Source organism: Notolepis coatsorum (genome assembly GCF_963971535.1).
Source record: "Notolepis coatsorum genome assembly, chromosome: 16".
In the NCBI taxonomy this organism is placed as follows: Eukaryota; Metazoa; Chordata; class Actinopteri; order Aulopiformes; family Paralepididae; genus Notolepis; species Notolepis coatsorum.
This window is the reverse complement of record NC_140180.1, coordinates 22,263,082-22,281,655: the sequence shown is the minus strand read 5'-3', so window position 1 is coordinate 22,281,655 and position 18,574 is coordinate 22,263,082. Positions and strand designations below refer to the sequence as shown.

The window sequence follows — 18,574 nt, the reverse complement described above, 5'->3', positions numbered from 1 at the left end:
GACCGTGTGGCTATGCCCACTTTGACCACTAGATGGCAGAAGATGACCGTAGAACATTTTATGGAGGAGCCCATTTGTTTTGATAGACCCTACATGTGGAGTCATTCTGTCATAGCCTTAGGCCTATTCATTTTGATTAAATAAAAAATGACATATGTCATATGACATCCTAGTCATTCCAGATGTGTCATAGCCGGAGGGTAAAATAAATTAGAAGCACAATATCCAAGAGTGCTTATAAACATTCAATACAGTGTAAACACAGGTGCAGCTACAGTAATAACAACCTAACGATGGGTCCGCTTAATCTGTGTGTGCCAGTGCGTCAGCGTCAACAATAGGCTTCTATCGACTGCTATCAATGCTGCTGCAATGGCAAATCAAGTGGACCCAACTCTGGTGCTGCTGCATTTACCTTGATACAACCTGAACCTGTGAAAAGGATAAGTGATTAAGAATAGTTCAAGGCCCAATCAGTGGTCCAAATTTAAACAAATATGTAGCCCCACCGCTTAATAGAGAGACAAATGGTTGACTGAACTCTTGGTACAAGGACTAACACCCGACAAAGGATAATATGAGTTTGCAATTGTATTTTCGCTGTATTTTGGGGCTATAAAAGGTGAAAACAGATTGTATTTATCAGATTTCTCTGTTAAGAACATTCCAAATAGCTTCAACAGACCAATCTCTTCAATAATGTAGGCTATGTATGTCTGTATGTCGTGTATGTTAAATGTCTGGATGTAACAGTACTGCTGTATGTCGTGTATGTCATAAATGTTATGATGAATTGAAAATGGGGGACCCTGATGTAAACAAGATGAAACTCTGGTCTGCATCTGGTCTGTGTGTATTATCTGTTAATAAAATTGCAATCAATCAATCAATCAATCAATCAATGTGACTATAATAATTGTTAGACTAGAAGTCTTTATTTGTCATGCAGTTTTAACACACACACAGGAACACAGGGCGACCCACAGGAACACACACACACATGCACTGAGTCGCAGATGAAATGTCTCTCTGCACTTTTCCCATCCCGTTGTCCTTCCCCCCATGGGCAGCCGGGAGCAGATAGGGCGTCAACGTGAGCCGCACCCCGGGGACCAATCCAAGTGCTCCTGTCCGTCTTCGTCAAGGACGCCACAGCGTTAGCGATCTGTTGTGCATGTTTTTTCCATTGGGTTTATCTTATCGGGGGGGAAACCCTTGCGAGCACGGGGAGAACATGCAAACTCCACACAGAAAGGCCTGGGAGATACCCCACCTGAGTACCTGGCATCATGGAAACCTGGTCCCCAAGCGGGAATCGAACCCTGGACCTTCTTGCTGTGAGGCGACAGTGTTAACCACTACACCACCGTGCCGCACACCCCCCACGCTGATAACACTGCCATCTCCTCACATTATATAGACATAACTGTCAAAGAAGGAGGTCCAATAGTTGGGCATAGCTCTTTGATGAAGATCCCTTGACTAATGTGTGTTTATGGGGGCGTCTTGGCCTGGATTCCTGAATAACGCACCCTACATGAAGACATAGTGTTATTACAATTGTTTAGGATGTCTAAGAAATGCTTGCTTCATGGGCATCAGCGAATCAATAGTGTATGAATAATAGATGAACTTAATAGTCTTTATCTTTTCAATAAACTGAACAACAGCTCCAAGGTCCAACCTTGATTTTCTCAGACCCGCAATGTGCCCTAAGGCCCTAACTTGTTTCGAAATATTTTTTTATAGATGCAGGCTGAAGGTTTATGATCCCCATTGTTAGCGCATTGCCTATGTTGTATTGTTTAATCCTGTGTAGACGTCTTATGCGCTATCAGCAAACCAATAATGTATTTGAGCTCCAACAATGCCCTAAAACACAATTGTTTTGTCTTTTCAATACACTGAACCACCACGCTGAGGTTTAACTTTTTTATTTCCTTAGACCCACATAATGTGCATTCATGTTTTGTTTAGAAAATCTGCTTTTAAAGGGGCACGCCAACATCATGGGAAATGTGCTCACCATCTTCTCCAGAGTCAAACAAGAAGATAGATACTAATTTGCTCTATGTGCGTTTAGTAGAAAATCCGGCTGCAAGCTAGCCTAGCTTAGCACAAATTAATGGAAGTGGATACTTGTCTGACTCTGGGGAAGATGGTAAGCACATGTCCCTTAATGTTGGCGTGTTCCTTTAAATATGCTCAATGTTCATATTTATGACTTTCATCGTTAGCACACTTCATATGTCCTCTATTTTCAAGCAGTTTGGGTTAGCTGTTAGCAGTAGCTTACGGCCTTTCTCAGTGTTACAGTCTACATTATCTTCTTTCATATACCATCCTTTTTAAAAGGACCACAGGACAAAAACCAGAACAAAACACCAATTTCAATGAACACAGAGTTGCACCTTTATGACTTATTAAAATGTGAATGCATTTTAAGTGCTTTTAAAGCATGTGAGCCCTGCTTGAATTCTGTAATAATATTTATTTTTTTGTTATCACTTAACACACAAATGTAAATTTGGTACATTTTAGTGAATACAAAATGCAACGTTGTAATTTCTTTGTGAAAATAGTTTCATTGTTTTGGACAGCCGACAAAAAAAAGCAAACAATGTATGAAAATACAACTTAGAAATTTAACTCACGGTCTCATCAGAACCCTATTTCCCTCGGGAGGTCAGAAAACAATTAACAGCCTGTTTACAATGGCAAGAAGTACAATGGCACCAGTCACCTATAGTTGCCAATCAGCTCTATAGTTGCAGGTGACACAGTGGTAGACAATCAGTGTTTTAACGAGTCACTCACTTACAACCCTCGTTAATAACACCTTAATCACATTTTTGAATCAATTCAAAAAAGAGTATTTTGCACAACCATTCACAATGGGATGAAGAGCTTCACATAGAGCATTTCACATGCAAAGCATTGAGCCTTTGCCTTTGACGTTGCCCAACAACTCAAGTCAAGAGGCTTCTTTTGAACCACAGGCGCCAAAAAGTCAGAGGTGTCTCAATATATTGTTTGGGTCGTTTTCATTCTCGTCTCACACCGCAGTGGGAGGGTGTCCGCCGTTGCGGCCGTTCAACGTCAACCTCCTCAGAGACCACGTCCTGAACGAACCCTCGGCGTGGAAAGTGTCCGGCTTGTCCTCACACCGAAACACCATCAGGAAGCCATTTCTGTAGTTCTTATTCATCCAGCCGTACAAGAGGGGGTTGACGAAGGTGGAGCACATCGCCACGATATGGAACATGGTGTAGATCAGCTTGTACTCTTTGAGCCTGAGCACGAGGTCCAGATCGCTGGCCACCTGGAACACGTGGAAGGGCAGCCAGCAGGTGGCGAACACCACGACCACCAGGGCCAACATCTTGGTCGTCTTCTTGCGACGGTTGACGCTGGCGCTGCTGCTGGCGGGACTCACGTGGTTCTTCAGCTTCACCCAGATGCAGATGTAGGCGTAGCTGATGACGGCCAGGGGGAGGATGTACTGCAGGAGCAGCATGGAGAGGCTGTAGATGACCCCGTCGCTGCCCGTCTCGTGAGGCCACTTCTCGGAGCAGACGGCGATGCGGAGGTCAATGGAGGGGATCTCCTCGTACCGGTACTCCCGGAAGATGGCCAGGGGCGCGGCCAGGATGGAGGACAGGACCCAGGTGAGGGCCATGATGAGGAAGCTGGTGCGCCAGGTGAGGCGCTGCCCCAGGTGAAAGACGATGCAGCGGTAGCGCTCCAGGGCGATGACGGTGAGGGTCAGGATGGACACGTGCACGCTCAGGGCCTGGGCGAACGACACCATGTGGCACAACACGGCGCCGAACAACCACTCGTCCAGGAGGGTGTAGACCAGGGTGAAGGGCAAGCACAGGGTGTCCACCAGGAGGTCCGCCAGGGCCAGGTTAGCGATGAAGAAGTTGGTGACCGTCCGCATGTTTTTGTAGCGGAGGATCATGTAGATGACCAGAGCGTTACCCACCAGGCCCAGTAGGATGATAAGGGAGTAGGCTGTGATCAGGGTGATCTGGACCCCCAGGTGCTTAGTGATGTCCGCGTGGAAGCCGGGTCGACGGATATCCATGCTGTCGTTACCCAGGATCCACTGGTGCCAGTGGGAGGCATCTGTTCCGTTGGATGGGTCCGTGGGGCTCATGGTCACCTGCCAAGCGCTGTTCCCAGCTGTCCAAACACCTGCAGAGAAAAAACAAAGCTTTAAATTAAATCCTCTTTTAGTAACTAATTAAATGACCAGACACATACATTGTGGCGAATAAGATCGCAACAATACAATATGATAAATATAGTGTGAAAATTCAACAACTTTAGATGGTGGAGAGAAGGGAAAAAAACCCACCTCTCTCCCAGTTTTTCTCTTTTATCTTATTGTGCGGTTTCAACAACAGAGACACTTTATGCAGACTTTGATATCAAAGCGAACAGGAAATAAACTGGGGTTCAAGCTGTTCCCTATAGAAACACATCCATACCATACCATCCATAGCTGGTGTTATTGAAAGAAATGTATATAATGAATGAGGAATAGGCATTTACATCTCAGCGTGGTAAAGGTACAATTTTAACTGGTGTACTGAATAACATTGTGACATTTCCTTTAAATGTGTTTCGTCTGTGGCCTATAAAGCGAGTATATTATGTGGCCTATTTACAGTATACTATAAAATGTCATACAGTATTTTAACATGGAAGCAATGAAATACTGCCATTTACTGAGGAAACGGATGCTATGAGCTGCTGAATAGATTACATTTCAGAAATACACGTCTTTTCTCAACCCTAAAATGCTGAGTACACTACCATTTAAAATGTATTCTGGAACAGAGTGTTGTAGTCAAGTCACTAAATCTCCCCAGTGTCCGAGTCCAGGTCTGAGTCACCAAAGACAGTGGTGCAGTGGTGGTCCCACGCGGTACCATGCCGTCCCAGCAGTTTTCTGAGCAGAAGTACGCGCACGGATGTGTTCACAACAATGCGTTCACAACTTTCACTCGACTCGTCGCGCCGTGCGCCAAGTACCGGCACTTATCTATCACCTAGACTTTGCATAATAATAGGATACCAATAACATAACAAAGAACGAGAAGTGCAAAACCAAAATACAAGCCCTGTGGGGGTTTGCTTGATCTGTGGAGCTCTCACTATGTGACAAATGGTCCCGACTGGAAGGATGAGGCATTAAGTTGTGCTTCAGAAGGAAACTGTCCTTCTGTAAACTAAGTTACATTGTTAATTTAGTTTGTATTTACTTTTCTAGTTTAAGTTAATTCAATTAAAGAACGTGTAACTACAATTACATTTAAAACATTGTTTGTTTTTCAACCATATCTGTTGACAATATAATTTCTTTATATATTGAAGGCTACATCCTGCTACCTTTTTCAGCTTCTCTATTTCAAGGCAATATTTACAAAAACATGCGCATGCACGTGGCGTCCAGGCAGTTCTGATATTACGACTGCACCCCTGACCAAAGAAGAGCCAGAGTCGAGTCCCCATTACCCTAGTCCGAGTCCGAGTCCAAGTCATCAAGGTTGAGTCCACTCCACTCTGGCAGTCAAAGAGCTGACATACAAATAAATAAAAAAAAAAAAGGTCTACATTAAACATAAATGACACAGTGGTCACCATTTCAAGAGTTGATTTACTTTGTGACACAATAGCCACACAAATGCACTAGCCATCAATATCTTATGCCAAATGGTTAGGGCCTATTACAAAATAATATATAAAAGAAATAACTGTATTTATCAATTAACAAGTCCCAAGTCCTCATCTGCACCTTCTGAGTCCGAATGCAGTCAGTGCTCAAGTCCAAGTCCAAGTCATCAGTGCTCAAGTCCAAGTCCAAGTCATCAGTGCTCAAGTCCAAGTCCAAGTCATCAGTGCTCAAGTCCAAGTCGAGTCACGAGTCCTGAACATCAGTCCTGGACTTGAGTACTATAACACTGCTGGAACAAATGTTGATTATGCCCCTTGGCCCTAATAATAACGAGCGCAATTTACGCACTAGTGGCACGTTGATTTCCCAAGGAACATAAGCACCTGTTCTATCACAGCTGCTAAAGTAAGATAGATTAGAGAGTGAAGCTGTGTTGTCTAGATGAGTCAGCCAACTCACAGCCGCTAGTTCTGAGTCTATTCCAGGCTATTCCCACTCTCTGAGCCTGCATTTCATAAGGGGACTATTACCTGGGTGCCCTGTGGAGTTGGCTGGGCCGTGGCCCTGAGTGACCTTACACTCGTTCTGTGGCTAGCCTAATCTTTAAAGAAAAGTATTATGTACCCCAGTTGCTATTACATGTACATTTTTGTGTTTTATTACACGTATATGTACATACATACCAACATTTTGCCTGTTTTATTCTCCACCCATCGATCATCCATAGCAACACTACTATCAACAACATCCGAGAAGGGGGATCCCTTGTGATGTTTCTTCTTGACTTGTTTAAAGAAGACTTGTCCAGCCCATGGGGACATTAACTTGTGATTGCAGGCTTTACAAATCAATTTAATTTGATTTGATTTGAGCCAGAGGTGCAGGTATCCAATATAAAGAACAGCATGGATTGTATAAGAAATTACTCTACCTATATCATTGGTAACTGGTAAGTAGGAAACAGGGCAGCAGTTCTAAAATGTACATTTATTATTATTATTCTCTACGTTTGACTGGACGACGTTTGTGTAAGCTCTTATTAAGTCGATTAATTAATAAATCTCTTAAGCTGCAACGTCCCTCATATGGGAAATGTTTCTGACTTTTTGCAACCAGCACTTTGGCGACCCCTAGTGGCTCGGGTGTGCATATTTTGTAATACAATATATATATTGAATTGAAGGCTTATTTGTTGCCTGTCGATAGGCTTGTGCAAAGTACACGGTATTGCGCAAAATACCACTCCCGACTCAGGCTGCAGTAGTTCCGTCAATCTAGATCCGATCTGGAAAATGAGTGTGGATCGTTGTAGCCAATGAGTGTGGAAGAGCAAAACAGCCGAATGAATTGAAGTCTATGAGAAAACGGAGTTTTTCTTTGTACACAGTTTACCAAAATCACTCCTAATCACTCATTTCTGAATGGATCTTTATGAAATTTGGATATGTACTACATAAGGCTTCAGGCTATGGCTCCGCCTGGATTTGTAAGCCATACCACCTTCTGGGGAAATACTACCTCTGGACTACTAACTACTACAGAAAAACTTGAGTAACAAGTTTTTTTACAACTCAAGTTCAGACCTATGTTACTCTATTACGTTAGCACTAAAAGTAAAAAAATTCAGAATGTCATCTTTCAAAAGAGACCAGGCTCATGCATGTGCTATAAGTATAACGTATGTTGTTTTGGTTGGCAAAAAAAGTATGCAGTCCTCAAGTTTAAGTAAAAAAAATCCACTTTTCTGCCGGCTTGTTAAGAGGTTTTAAAGTACACCCAAGAAAGTAATTTTAGACAAACCTTTTGAATTTTCTCAGATATCCTGCCGAGATAGTTTTGACCCCCCAGGCAATCAGACTACTGAACAGTAGCATTTAAATAAATGTAGAAGCTGGGGATTTTCGATTCATTGATGTTTTTATTGTATGTTGCTATTGTTTTTAATTTAATATATGCTGCTAACATTTGTATTATATGCTGTTATTGTTTTATTCTCAGGTTAGCTTTTATCTATTTTGTTTGTACTATTCATTATGTTTTAAGGGCTGAGAGAGAGCCAGGGCAAAATGTATTTCATTGCATCGACTGTGCACTGTACTTTTGAATGTGTATGACAAATAAAACGCAAAACTTAACTTGAACTATTTTGACAGAACACACACATGAACAAACGATGAGAAGACTTGACTTTAGTGACCAAGAGACTTCCTCGTCTGCCTGTAACCTCATTTGAATCTCCTTTGACAAGTTATTTTATATGATTATTGTGCGTTGGTACAAGAGTCGAATTCCAATCATTTGGAAAGTCACATGAATGTCCTTAACCTTTTAAGCTGTAGCCCGTTTTCGCCTAAAGGTACATGGCTAAGTAAATAGAAGATTGCTCCACTTCTCCAAGGTCAATTTGCATGTTCTTGGTATCTAGGAACATCTAGGGACCTGGGGGTATGTATTTCCAGTCTCAGAAATATTGTGTCTGTTACTAGGCTTGAGTAAATTGTAACGAAGAAAAGGAGAATATAAATTATGATTTATTTTTGCATCTGTGCCGGTGAATAACACCATGTTACAATTGTGCCGTAACCGAGGTCGCTCACTGAGCTCTTTCACCACCTTATTGAGATCAAGTGTAAAAAAAAATCTAAGCAAATAAATAAAGGGAAGATGATTAAACAGAAGGATTTGTAGATACAGTAATAAATGATAATCGATTTTAATTATGAATTCATATTTGACCTTGAACTTGACCTTGATTATGGTCAAATCATACATCTATGGATAGGTAAAATGCTCCTCTTTCCAATGGCAGGGTTGAATCTGGATTTAGTCATTTCCTTATGGTTTTACGATAATTAGCATTTTTTTGATAAATTCGTATTTCCGATAAATCATATAAAACATCGGTAAAAATGAAAATATACACTTTGACTACTGTTTTTGATAGGGTTATGGTCTTTACTCTTGGCTACAAAAAAAAAAAAAAAAAAACATTAACCTCTTAACATCCTCTTAACACTTTGGCTGCCTAAGGTTCATGATATACCATAGATTGCCAGCTCTATTTGTCTATGGAGAAAGTCCCCTTCTTTGCAGGGCTATAACTTTTTAAATTCTATTGCTACATTGCCATTATTAGGGCCCATTCAAAGTCCTATATGTATTGTTCATTGTGTAGCAACGTTAAACTTTTTCATTCACATATTCATAGTAAAGTATGGTCTAATGTATAAGTATGTTTTCATCTCTTTCTGCAGCTTTCTCCAGAACGTGATATATAGCCCCAAATGCATTATATTGATGATGAAATACAGTTTGATGGCAATCAGCGCGATATAAAAAATTCCAACTAGACGTACTTCTAGAAGTTACTACACGTCATCTGATGTTGACCGGATGGGCGAGGGGGCGTTTATAATTCCGTGGGCAGCGTTATACCAATCATCTAATGTGGGTCAAATGTTGATAATAGCAGTTAGTATCGAAGACGGTAACGTTACACGCTGAAACTCACCCCAGTCTCCGCGCGCCGTTGGGCGATCATCGTAGAGTAGAAATCTTATCATTATGGGATATATTTTTACCCGGTCCATCTCCAGCTTGTATAATGGTATATACGTCCAAATCATGTTGTTTATCGAGTTATTGCCAATCGATCACTGTGTAGCGTGACGAGCCAGAGTCCCATGACCTATAGCGAGCGCCCGGAAGTACTACGGACGTCTAGCACAACCTCTATGACACATCCTGTTTGGCGATTGCGCCGATCGGCCACCAGATGGCGCTCCTGAACCGCCAGAGAGCTCAGTGGGTCCTGCTGGTGGATCTCAGGCCAGCGGAGGGGACATATGAATCAGATCGCAGATTTTTGAAATATTGATATAAGGACGCTGTACAGCGTCCTCCGGCAACTTGAGCATGGCCCGCAATGACGTCAAAAGACGTTTCATGGCAGTCAAAGTGTTAACACGTGAGCGCCACTCACGAGATTTCTCTGGTTTTTTTATAGGTGGTTGCTAGCCACTCACGAGATTTCTCTGATTTTTTTTTTTTTTTTTTTTTAGCGATCTGAAAAATTATTGCATCACCCGAGCCTACCCGAGTATAGCCGAGCGGCGCCGGCGATCACTGTGGAAAAAAGCGCCCCCTGTCGTCTCCCAGATGACATAAGTGATTTTGGAATGGACTCAATGAAAATGAATGGGGAAAAAAATCCGGTACTCCACATTTTCCAGTTCACTGATCCAGCCGGGGTTACCACAGTTCATTCTGGAACCTCAGATCCCCGCTGATCATGGAGATCTACAGTATCGCGTTGGATCCATACACGTATCGATTTTTTCGAATGGTGATCAGGAATTGGAATATACCAGTTGGATACCATCTGATGTCAGGTAAGGACTCTATGTTATCAGTGTTAGGATAATCAGAGTAAGTTTGATGAAGTTATAAGCTGTTTTGTGAAATGTCTTCTTTCGGTTTCACTGTAAAAGTCTGTGAGGAAATCAACGGAGCGATTATCCGTGCGCGGCCGTAATGTGCTTGCGTGCACGTATAATATTGATCATCTAGCGTTTATTTGAAAACGATTCATAAAAAGGCCGACGAATATCAACGTTGTGGAATATTCCACTAAAAGACGATTTTCATAGAATGCTCCAGAATGAGCTGTTTTTTATATCAAAACGGGGGCTTTTCTAACTGCTCTGAAACGGAAACGACGCGATAAAAAAACAATCTGCCTTGACAGCACTGACTGGAAAATAGTCTTTGATAATGCGATGGGCAGATTAGACACATAGCCATAATTTAAAACATAGATTAGGCGATATTAACGTTAACATTGGCGCCGATGGTGGCATTCAGCCGGTAAAACGGAAAACCAGGCGTGGCGCTCAAAGTGTTAACATGGACGATTCGCGATGCCACTTTGCCGACCTCTAGTGGCTCGGGTGTGCATTTCTTTTAATACAATATAGATAGAATTAAAGCCCTATTTGTTGCCTGTCGATTGCCCTTTCAGGTGACGGTTCAGCGGTTCTCGAGTTACATGCCGATATGTGAGGCGTGCCCCAAAGTACGCAAAAGTACACATTACCACCCCCGACTCCTGGGGCTCTAGCTCCGTCAATCATTTGGCGATCTCGAAAATCTTTGCACAGGGTTGTAGCCAATGAGTGTGGCTTTTCAATGATACCCCATGATATGATAATTGGGGATCTAATACGGTCTCTATTGATCGATTTATGATAAAGAAAAGCAGGGTCCCCCTATAGGGGGACCTTAAGGCTTAGTTTATTTGACAACAAGGAAATAAAGCAATCAGACGATTTCATCACAGTTTCAAGTTGTCAAGGACAGCGCAATAAAGTCTCAGACTTATTTCCATTGTGGTCCTTGATGTGTTGGCAGATGGCACAAATCCATATCGCTAGGCAGCATCCAACAAATAACTTGAATGGGTTCTCATTGGAGCACATATTATGTCCTCATGCTATAGTGGGTCATAAATTGCCCCCCCCCCTATGAATGAAGGACGTATGACATCATGTACTCGTTTTATGTCGTCTCTTGTGGCCTTTTGATTTGAAGCTAGAGACACCTTCTTGCCATGGAGTGATCATGTTTTTAATAGTGTCTGTTTTCATTGAAATGTGAAGAAATGTTCTCAATACTTTAGTATTTGTGGGCTCTCTCACTATCTTGTTTTTATTTGTGTTTGTTTGAATGTTATATGTTATATGTGAACATGTTCTGTATGCTGCCTTATTGACCAGGGCCCACTTAAAAAAGAGGTGGAAATATCAATGTGATTACCCTGGTTAAATAAAGAATGAAAAGAAAAAAGAAATCTCAAGCGTGTCTGCAAATAATGTTATGATTTCTCAAAACACAACTTAGTGACTGGTTATGACGTACAATTAGCGTAGATTTCAACTGTGAAATCCGTTTACTGCTCAGTTGCTCCGTTGCTGAGAAGATAGTGAAAAATACATTTTCAAACCGGTAGTGTTCCAAACCGATACTCCGACTGTCCAACCAGAATTGTCAAATGTTGTTACATTGATAACCAAGGCTGAGGTGGTTAAATAACAACAACAACTAAATAAAAAAATAAATAAACTGTAACTGTGTTTAAACACAGAAAGAGACAATAAACCACACAATTATAACATTTGCAACACATCTTATAAAAAAACTAGAACACATTTTGCTGCAACCGCAAAGCATGCTGGGATGCTGGATGGATGGATGTAGCATTGCACTGTCTCTGTGCAGACCCCTTGCAGTAATCTCGGTGGTAGAATTTGAAGCCATTGTTGTTGCCCTCTAGTGGTAAAAAGGTGTACCCCAATTACACAAAGGACTACATGAAAGTCAATGGAGAATGCTGGAAATTAATTCCCCCAAAATACTTCCCATTGCCTGATGTGAAACACCTTCCCATCAACGCTCATCTTTGCGCCTCTGTAACTTTACGTGCCAAAGCACACGCTGGTCGGCCCTATAGTCGGCGCGCGCACACACACACACACACACACACACACACATACACATACACACATACACACACACACACATACACACATACCCTCACACACACACATACCCTCACACACACACACACACACACACATACACACACACACACACACACACACACACACACATACACACATACCCTCTCGCACTCACACACATAGTCACACACACACACACCCTCACACTCACACACACACGCACACACATAGTCACACACACACACACCCCTCACACTCACACACACACACACACACACACACAAACACAGTCCCCTCCGAATGCATAATGTCATAATAGACATAACAAACCACTACAGTTAAAATAGCATAGGACTGTGTTTGTGTGTGTGTATTATGTGTGTGTGTGTGTGTGTGTGTGTGTGTGTATGTGTGTGTGTATGTGTGTGTGTGTGTGTGTGTGTGAGGGTATGTGTGTGTGCGTGTGTGTGTGTGTGTGTGTGTGTGTGTGTGTGTGTGTGTGTGTGTGTGTGTGTGTGTGCATGTGTGTGTGAGGGTATGTGTGTGTGTTTGTTGTTTTTTATTTAACTTCAAGCCTTTATTTATTCTTAAGTGGCATTGAGGCATTGCATCAGTTTAGATAATAATTAGACATTGAATAAATAAGACCACAAAAAAAAACAGTTACAAACTGAAGCAGGGAGATGTATAATCATGTTTTTCATTGTCCATCGGATAGTGGGTATAGACTTTTAGCGAGAGTTAGAGATCCTTCTCCAAGAAGCTGCAGGGCATGAAAACAAAAGGCCGACTTCCCAAGTTCAGTCTGCACTCTGGGGGACCTGAAGCATAAGTCATCTGAGCGTGTCAGATAGGGTCCATAGTTCCAACCCAGCAACATTGTGAATGTGATATAAGGTAGTAATTTCCTGGCAAGGGCCTTAAAGATAGACAGATACCGATGTTTATTTCACCTCTCTGCCTGAGAAGACCAACCCACTTTATCTATCACCAGTAATACATCTGACTGAGAGCAGGGGGCTTCAGAGTGGATGGAGCAGCATTTCTATACATCAAATCCCCTTCATCCTCTTTCTGCTTCTCATTGGGATGCTGGTTCTGTTCCTGGACAAGAACATGCACACGGGAAATAATAGGATGCGAAATACCCCAGGGAGGCCAAGTGTTGTATTTGGGGAATCTGTCACAAGAAGGAATCCAAGGGGAAGACAAATATTTGATTAAGATATTGATAGTGGCAGCCAAGAAAGCTTTAACTAAACTGTGGTACAAGGTAGAAGGGCCGACAAAGGATCAATGGATAGAGTTGGTAGAGGGGATACAGGAAATGGAGAGAATCACACATCTGCTGAGGCTGCAAGAAGAAAAGTTTGAATGGAAATGGGGAAAATGGGAAGAATACAGGAGGGGAAGTAACGACATCACAGAGGTTTGAAAAGGATACAAGGAAATGAATAAAAATGTAAATAAATAATGCAAATGTAGAATGGACCGAAGGACCCATGCCACACTTTTTCTTTACTCATTTTTTGTCTATTTGTTTTATATTTATGTACTGTGTATTGTCTATGAATGTTGTCTATGTATGTTGTTGAAAAAATGAAAATAAAAACTTAAGTTTAAAAAAAAAAATAACATGCACACAGGCTGCTCAAGGCCAAGCAGCTACAAGCACTGCTCCGAGTCTGAAATCAAGTTGCACAGTATATATTTTTGAATATATTATACATCCGCAAGGCTATCTCTGCGTGCTGTTTGGATGTTTTTTTTCTATTCGTGTTTGCTGTTGAACTGTTGGCTTTTCAGCTTTCCTATGCCATAAAGTATGTAGCTGAAAAGTCTCTGGGTATCTGGTGTATACTGCTTAAAGAGGGACACCACCTATATTAAACATTATAATTTGTTACTTGCATGGCCTAGGAAAGTTCAATACATATTTGTGAACAAAATAGAGAACTATCTCTCTCTCTCTCTCTCTCTCTCTCTCTCTCTCTCTCTCTCTCTCTCTCTCTCTCTCTCTCTCTCTCTCTCTCTCTCTCTCTCTCTCTCTCTCTCTCTCTCTCAAAGCCAGAAACCAGAGATGTAAGAATCAAACATGTCACCAAGTATACAGTATGAATGATGATGCTCCACAGACAATGAATACAAGCCTGATTTTGTGGACCCACCGGAATGTTTGTTTCCCCCCCCTTTTTTTTTTATAAATATAATACCCAAATGAGCTTTATTATTGTAGTGTTATCAGTTCTGAAACAGAAAATGTACACATATACTCAGAACATTCCCCTGGGTATCTTAGAACATTCCCCTGGGTATCTCAGAACATTCCCCTGGGTATCTCCCAATTTATTGTCTATACTCACGTTTCAGTTTTAGCATTCTAGTTATTATAGTTGTTCTAGTTCCCATTTAAGTATTTATATGGACATTAGCAAACAAAGTAAGTGTGTGTGCGTGTGTGTGTGTTTGTGTGTGTGTGTGTGTGTGTGTGTGTGACTGTGTGTATGTGTGCGTGTGTGTGTGTGTGCGTGTGTGTGTGTGTGTGTGTGCGTGCGTGTGTGTGTGCGTGCGTGTGTGTGTGTGTGTGTGTGCGCGCGTGTGTGTGTGTGTGAATTTTAACCAAAAGTCAACAACGTGCTGCAATTCAACGATATACAGGTGATAACAAACGGGGACGCTTATTGAAACATAAACATCAAACCAAGGAGATAGCAGTGAGTCATGAAGGACTTGCGGGAAAACACTGTGAATCTATGGACCACGGAGATTGCGTTCATAACAACTGGCCAACAGCAGTGGATGCTATACTGCCGGTGCCAGCCAGCACATCCCACAAGCAGGGATTTATTCACAAAGAAGCGTTGCCACACAGCCCACTTTACATTGTAAAACGAATATATATATGTATATACATATAAAAAGTATCAATGTAAAAAATAATGAATTTGTCATTGTAAATAAGATATTGGACTTTGGCCAAAAGCCGAGGAATACTGTATTGGCTTTACTGGACAGACACCCTGCATACATTATCTGCTAAAGCATGCCGTGATACAACCAGCGTCATCCCGTCAATTGATCATAAATACTCTACGGCTACCCGGCGTGCCCCCTTCAAATATACTTTTTTTGGGTCTATATTCCATGCGTAATTTCTCCGTTTGTTCAACTACAGCGCGCATGCAATGATGTCCAAGTGCGCTCCCAGAGCTCGTGCAGCGGGCAAGAGTGATGCAAAAGGTTTGTCTCCAAATCAAAGGTTTGTCTCCAAACCAAAGGTTTGTGTTTCCTGTGGCACATTATTTTAATTTGGACCCCTTCTTCCTCGCTTTCCAGGATCCAGTTTATGATGGGCTACATATCCATATTACGCATGAGATACTTTCAACAGATCACATTGTCGCACAACAACAAGTACATTGAAATAACCTTCTGACTCATTGACACACATCCAGGCTAAACTAAACTGGCACGAGCACTTCGTTTAAAAGTCCACATTTAAAGTATCCCAGTATTAATTGACTCACCTTTTCCCCTTATATCTTCTTTGGCAAATGATTCTCCAGTTGTGAGTGGCGAAAAACAAGGGGCATTACCGAAGCTCCTCCCAAGCGGCGCGCGTGTTGTGAGATTGTGCGCTCCTGAAGCAGCTCTCCATCTGGTCCTCTGCCATGCTATGCCTTTACTGCGAATGTAGATCACTAGCAGGAACTCATCGTGGGAGCCGGCTTTGAAATGATTAATAATGATTAAATATTAACGTAGGCAGCGCCCGCAGCACACACACACACACACACACACACGCACACACAAACACACACACACACACACACACACACACACACACACACACACACACACACACACACACACACACACACACACACACACACACACACACACACACACACACACACACACACACACACACACACACACATTTCCCCCTTTGACCAAAGTACAGAATCAAACCACTTTTCAATTAAATTACCAATTTGTCATTATCTTTAGTTGAGTCCCTTGATGGTATTATTTCCATCATCTATCCATTGAAAGGAGGTCTGTTTTTGTTTCATTCATTCCGTTATCCAGCTTGACCTTTGATTTATAAGTGTAAAGCCTATCCTCACATAAAAGAAGATCCAGGAATCCACGTGTACTTGCTTCCACGTTATCATCATCAATGCTATGCCATCCAATTTCAAAGTAAGGTATAAAAAGCTGGCCCATAATTGCCTTTTCATACCGTTGTTAGAAGAACTTCTTTCGAATAAAGGAATTGCAAAGGAATCCCAATCAGTGACTTTGTTCTCAGGGGAGGTAATAGTAATACTTGATGTCTCTTGATAAATCCTGGTCTATTTAGCATAATGATGCCATAAATATAAATTAGCATAAAGGAGCACGTCAGCAAAAAAAACAATGCTGATTTATTTTACACATAATTCTCATAACCACAAATTATTTTATTGATTTAGTTTGACAGTTCTTGATAGTTAATGCGTTTGAATATGTCCTCCAGTGATGTCATCGGAGAACGCTGAATCCTTTTGTTGTGTTAAAGTAGCTTAATGGAATAATGTAGATGAAAAATAGCCATATGGAGAGATTGCTATTTTTCATCTCCATCATTTCATTGTGCAGTAATTACAGATCTGCTCTAACATTTGAGCAATTAAACTGACTTGCAACTCGCATTATGACATTTTCCTGTTTCTGTTAAAGGAACACGCCAACTTTTGGGGAAATGTGCTTATTTGCCATCTACCCTGGAGTTAGACAAGCAGATACATACCCTTTTCTTCTCTGTGCATGCATTAGGCTTAGGGAACAGCCGCACCGTTAGCCTAGCTTAGCGTCATTCACTGGAAGTAGGTGTGCCAGTGTAGCCTAATTCCCAACAGTCACGAAATACACTCAAAATACAACTCCAAAACATTCCTGTAAACATGTTGTGACCTGTGTATTTACCACGTAAAACATTTTCGTTTTCTAAGCAGATATATACTTGTAACTCGTGTACCCTTCCTGCTGACTTGTTGTACAGAACTAGTGGCTTTGGATAAAAGCGTTCAGTTAAATTACTAAATGTAAATGTATTGGTTAATCAAAACATTTCCTTGGCTATTTTCTTGTCTTTGGTCTGATTCCGTTCTTACTTCAAATGAACCCCTCCAGGGATCACAGAGCCCAAGATCACCTTTCTGGACCACGGATCGGTTACTTGGTGTGCGCATCAGTTCACCTGGGGTGTTCTCACCTGGGGTGTTCTCACCTGGCGTGTTCTCACCTCACTGAATGAACCATATAAGGGGGTAAAAACTTGGGCCATGTCCAGACGGAGGTGAGTTTGGGTGTATCCGTCAAAGTATTTTATCGTATGCACATTTCGTCCCCACGGAACCGCGTTCTGGGACGCTATTTTCTGAAAACGGGTCCCAGAGTTCCGTCTTTACAAGCCAGTACGCATCTTTCCTGAACCGATGACGCAATAGCCCACCTCTCCCTTAACCCGCATGCGCAAACCCAGCCAACAAAAAAGAAACATCATACAACATAGCTGCAGTTAGTCGCTTGTTCAAAGGTCAAAGGAAGACAAATATTAGCTAGCTTAACTAGCGTTAGCTCAAAAACACAGAACCGGACTACACAAGTTGTTCCGCTAGCGATAACAACAATAATACTTCCGGTCGGGGGGTTTAAAAAAAGAGCGAAGTCTAAAACACTGAAGCTATTGAAGTAAGGGATAATGTATAGCTACGAGATCATTGTCGCAAAATAATTGACCGACACAGAGTTTAAAATACCGAGGTGCAGCGCCGAGGTGTTTTAAACGTCAGTGAAGGTCAATTATTTTGCGACAATGATCGAGTATAGCTATACATTATCCCGCTTATTACATGGCTAACTTACTAACAATATACCTAATTCATCGACAAGACTAGATCAAATGAAGACGCAGTTGTTCTGTGGCTCTGTCAGCCCAAATAAAGTGATTATTATTATCGGCAGCCGGCAGGTCTGTGGTCTCTGGTCTGATTGCATGACTGAGTGCAGCTGTGCATATGCTGAGCTGCACTGAGGCAGTGTGTCAGTGGGGCTTGATTGCGAACAGCTGCGCACAGCGGTCATTATTGTCCCACAGTGGTCATTATTGTGTGATAACGGACCTCTGATGCGCGCTATTGACCAATCACAAGCAAGCATTTCGGCGAATGTGAAAACGCCATGTAATAAAGACGTTTATTTTGTACATTTGTGGCAGCGTTACAGAGGGTCTAACGAGTCACGAGATAAGCTCATTTGAAATTGGAAAGTTTAGCCTGGTGGGGGGCTAGATGTGCCATGGATGTGCACAACAAATGTTATG

At 41.9% G+C, this 18,574-nt stretch overlaps 1 protein-coding gene across 1 annotated transcript; it reads right to left on the bottom strand.

Annotated features, from left to right (window-relative positions):
- Window positions 1–1,952: 1,952 nt before the first annotated feature.
- Window positions 1,953–15,845, bottom strand: npy7r (neuropeptide Y receptor Y7). The gene is made up of 2 exons (XM_084332335.1): window positions 15,732–15,845; window positions 1,953–4,200 (listed from the first exon to the last, which is right to left on the bottom strand). The coding sequence occupies exon 2, from the start codon at window positions 4,160–4,162 to the stop codon at window positions 3,056–3,058; it is 1,107 nt and encodes a 368-aa protein (XP_084188461.1). The 5' UTR covers window positions 4,163–4,200; window positions 15,732–15,845; the 3' UTR covers window positions 1,953–3,055.
- Between the last annotated feature and the right edge of the window lie 2,729 nt (window positions 15,846–18,574).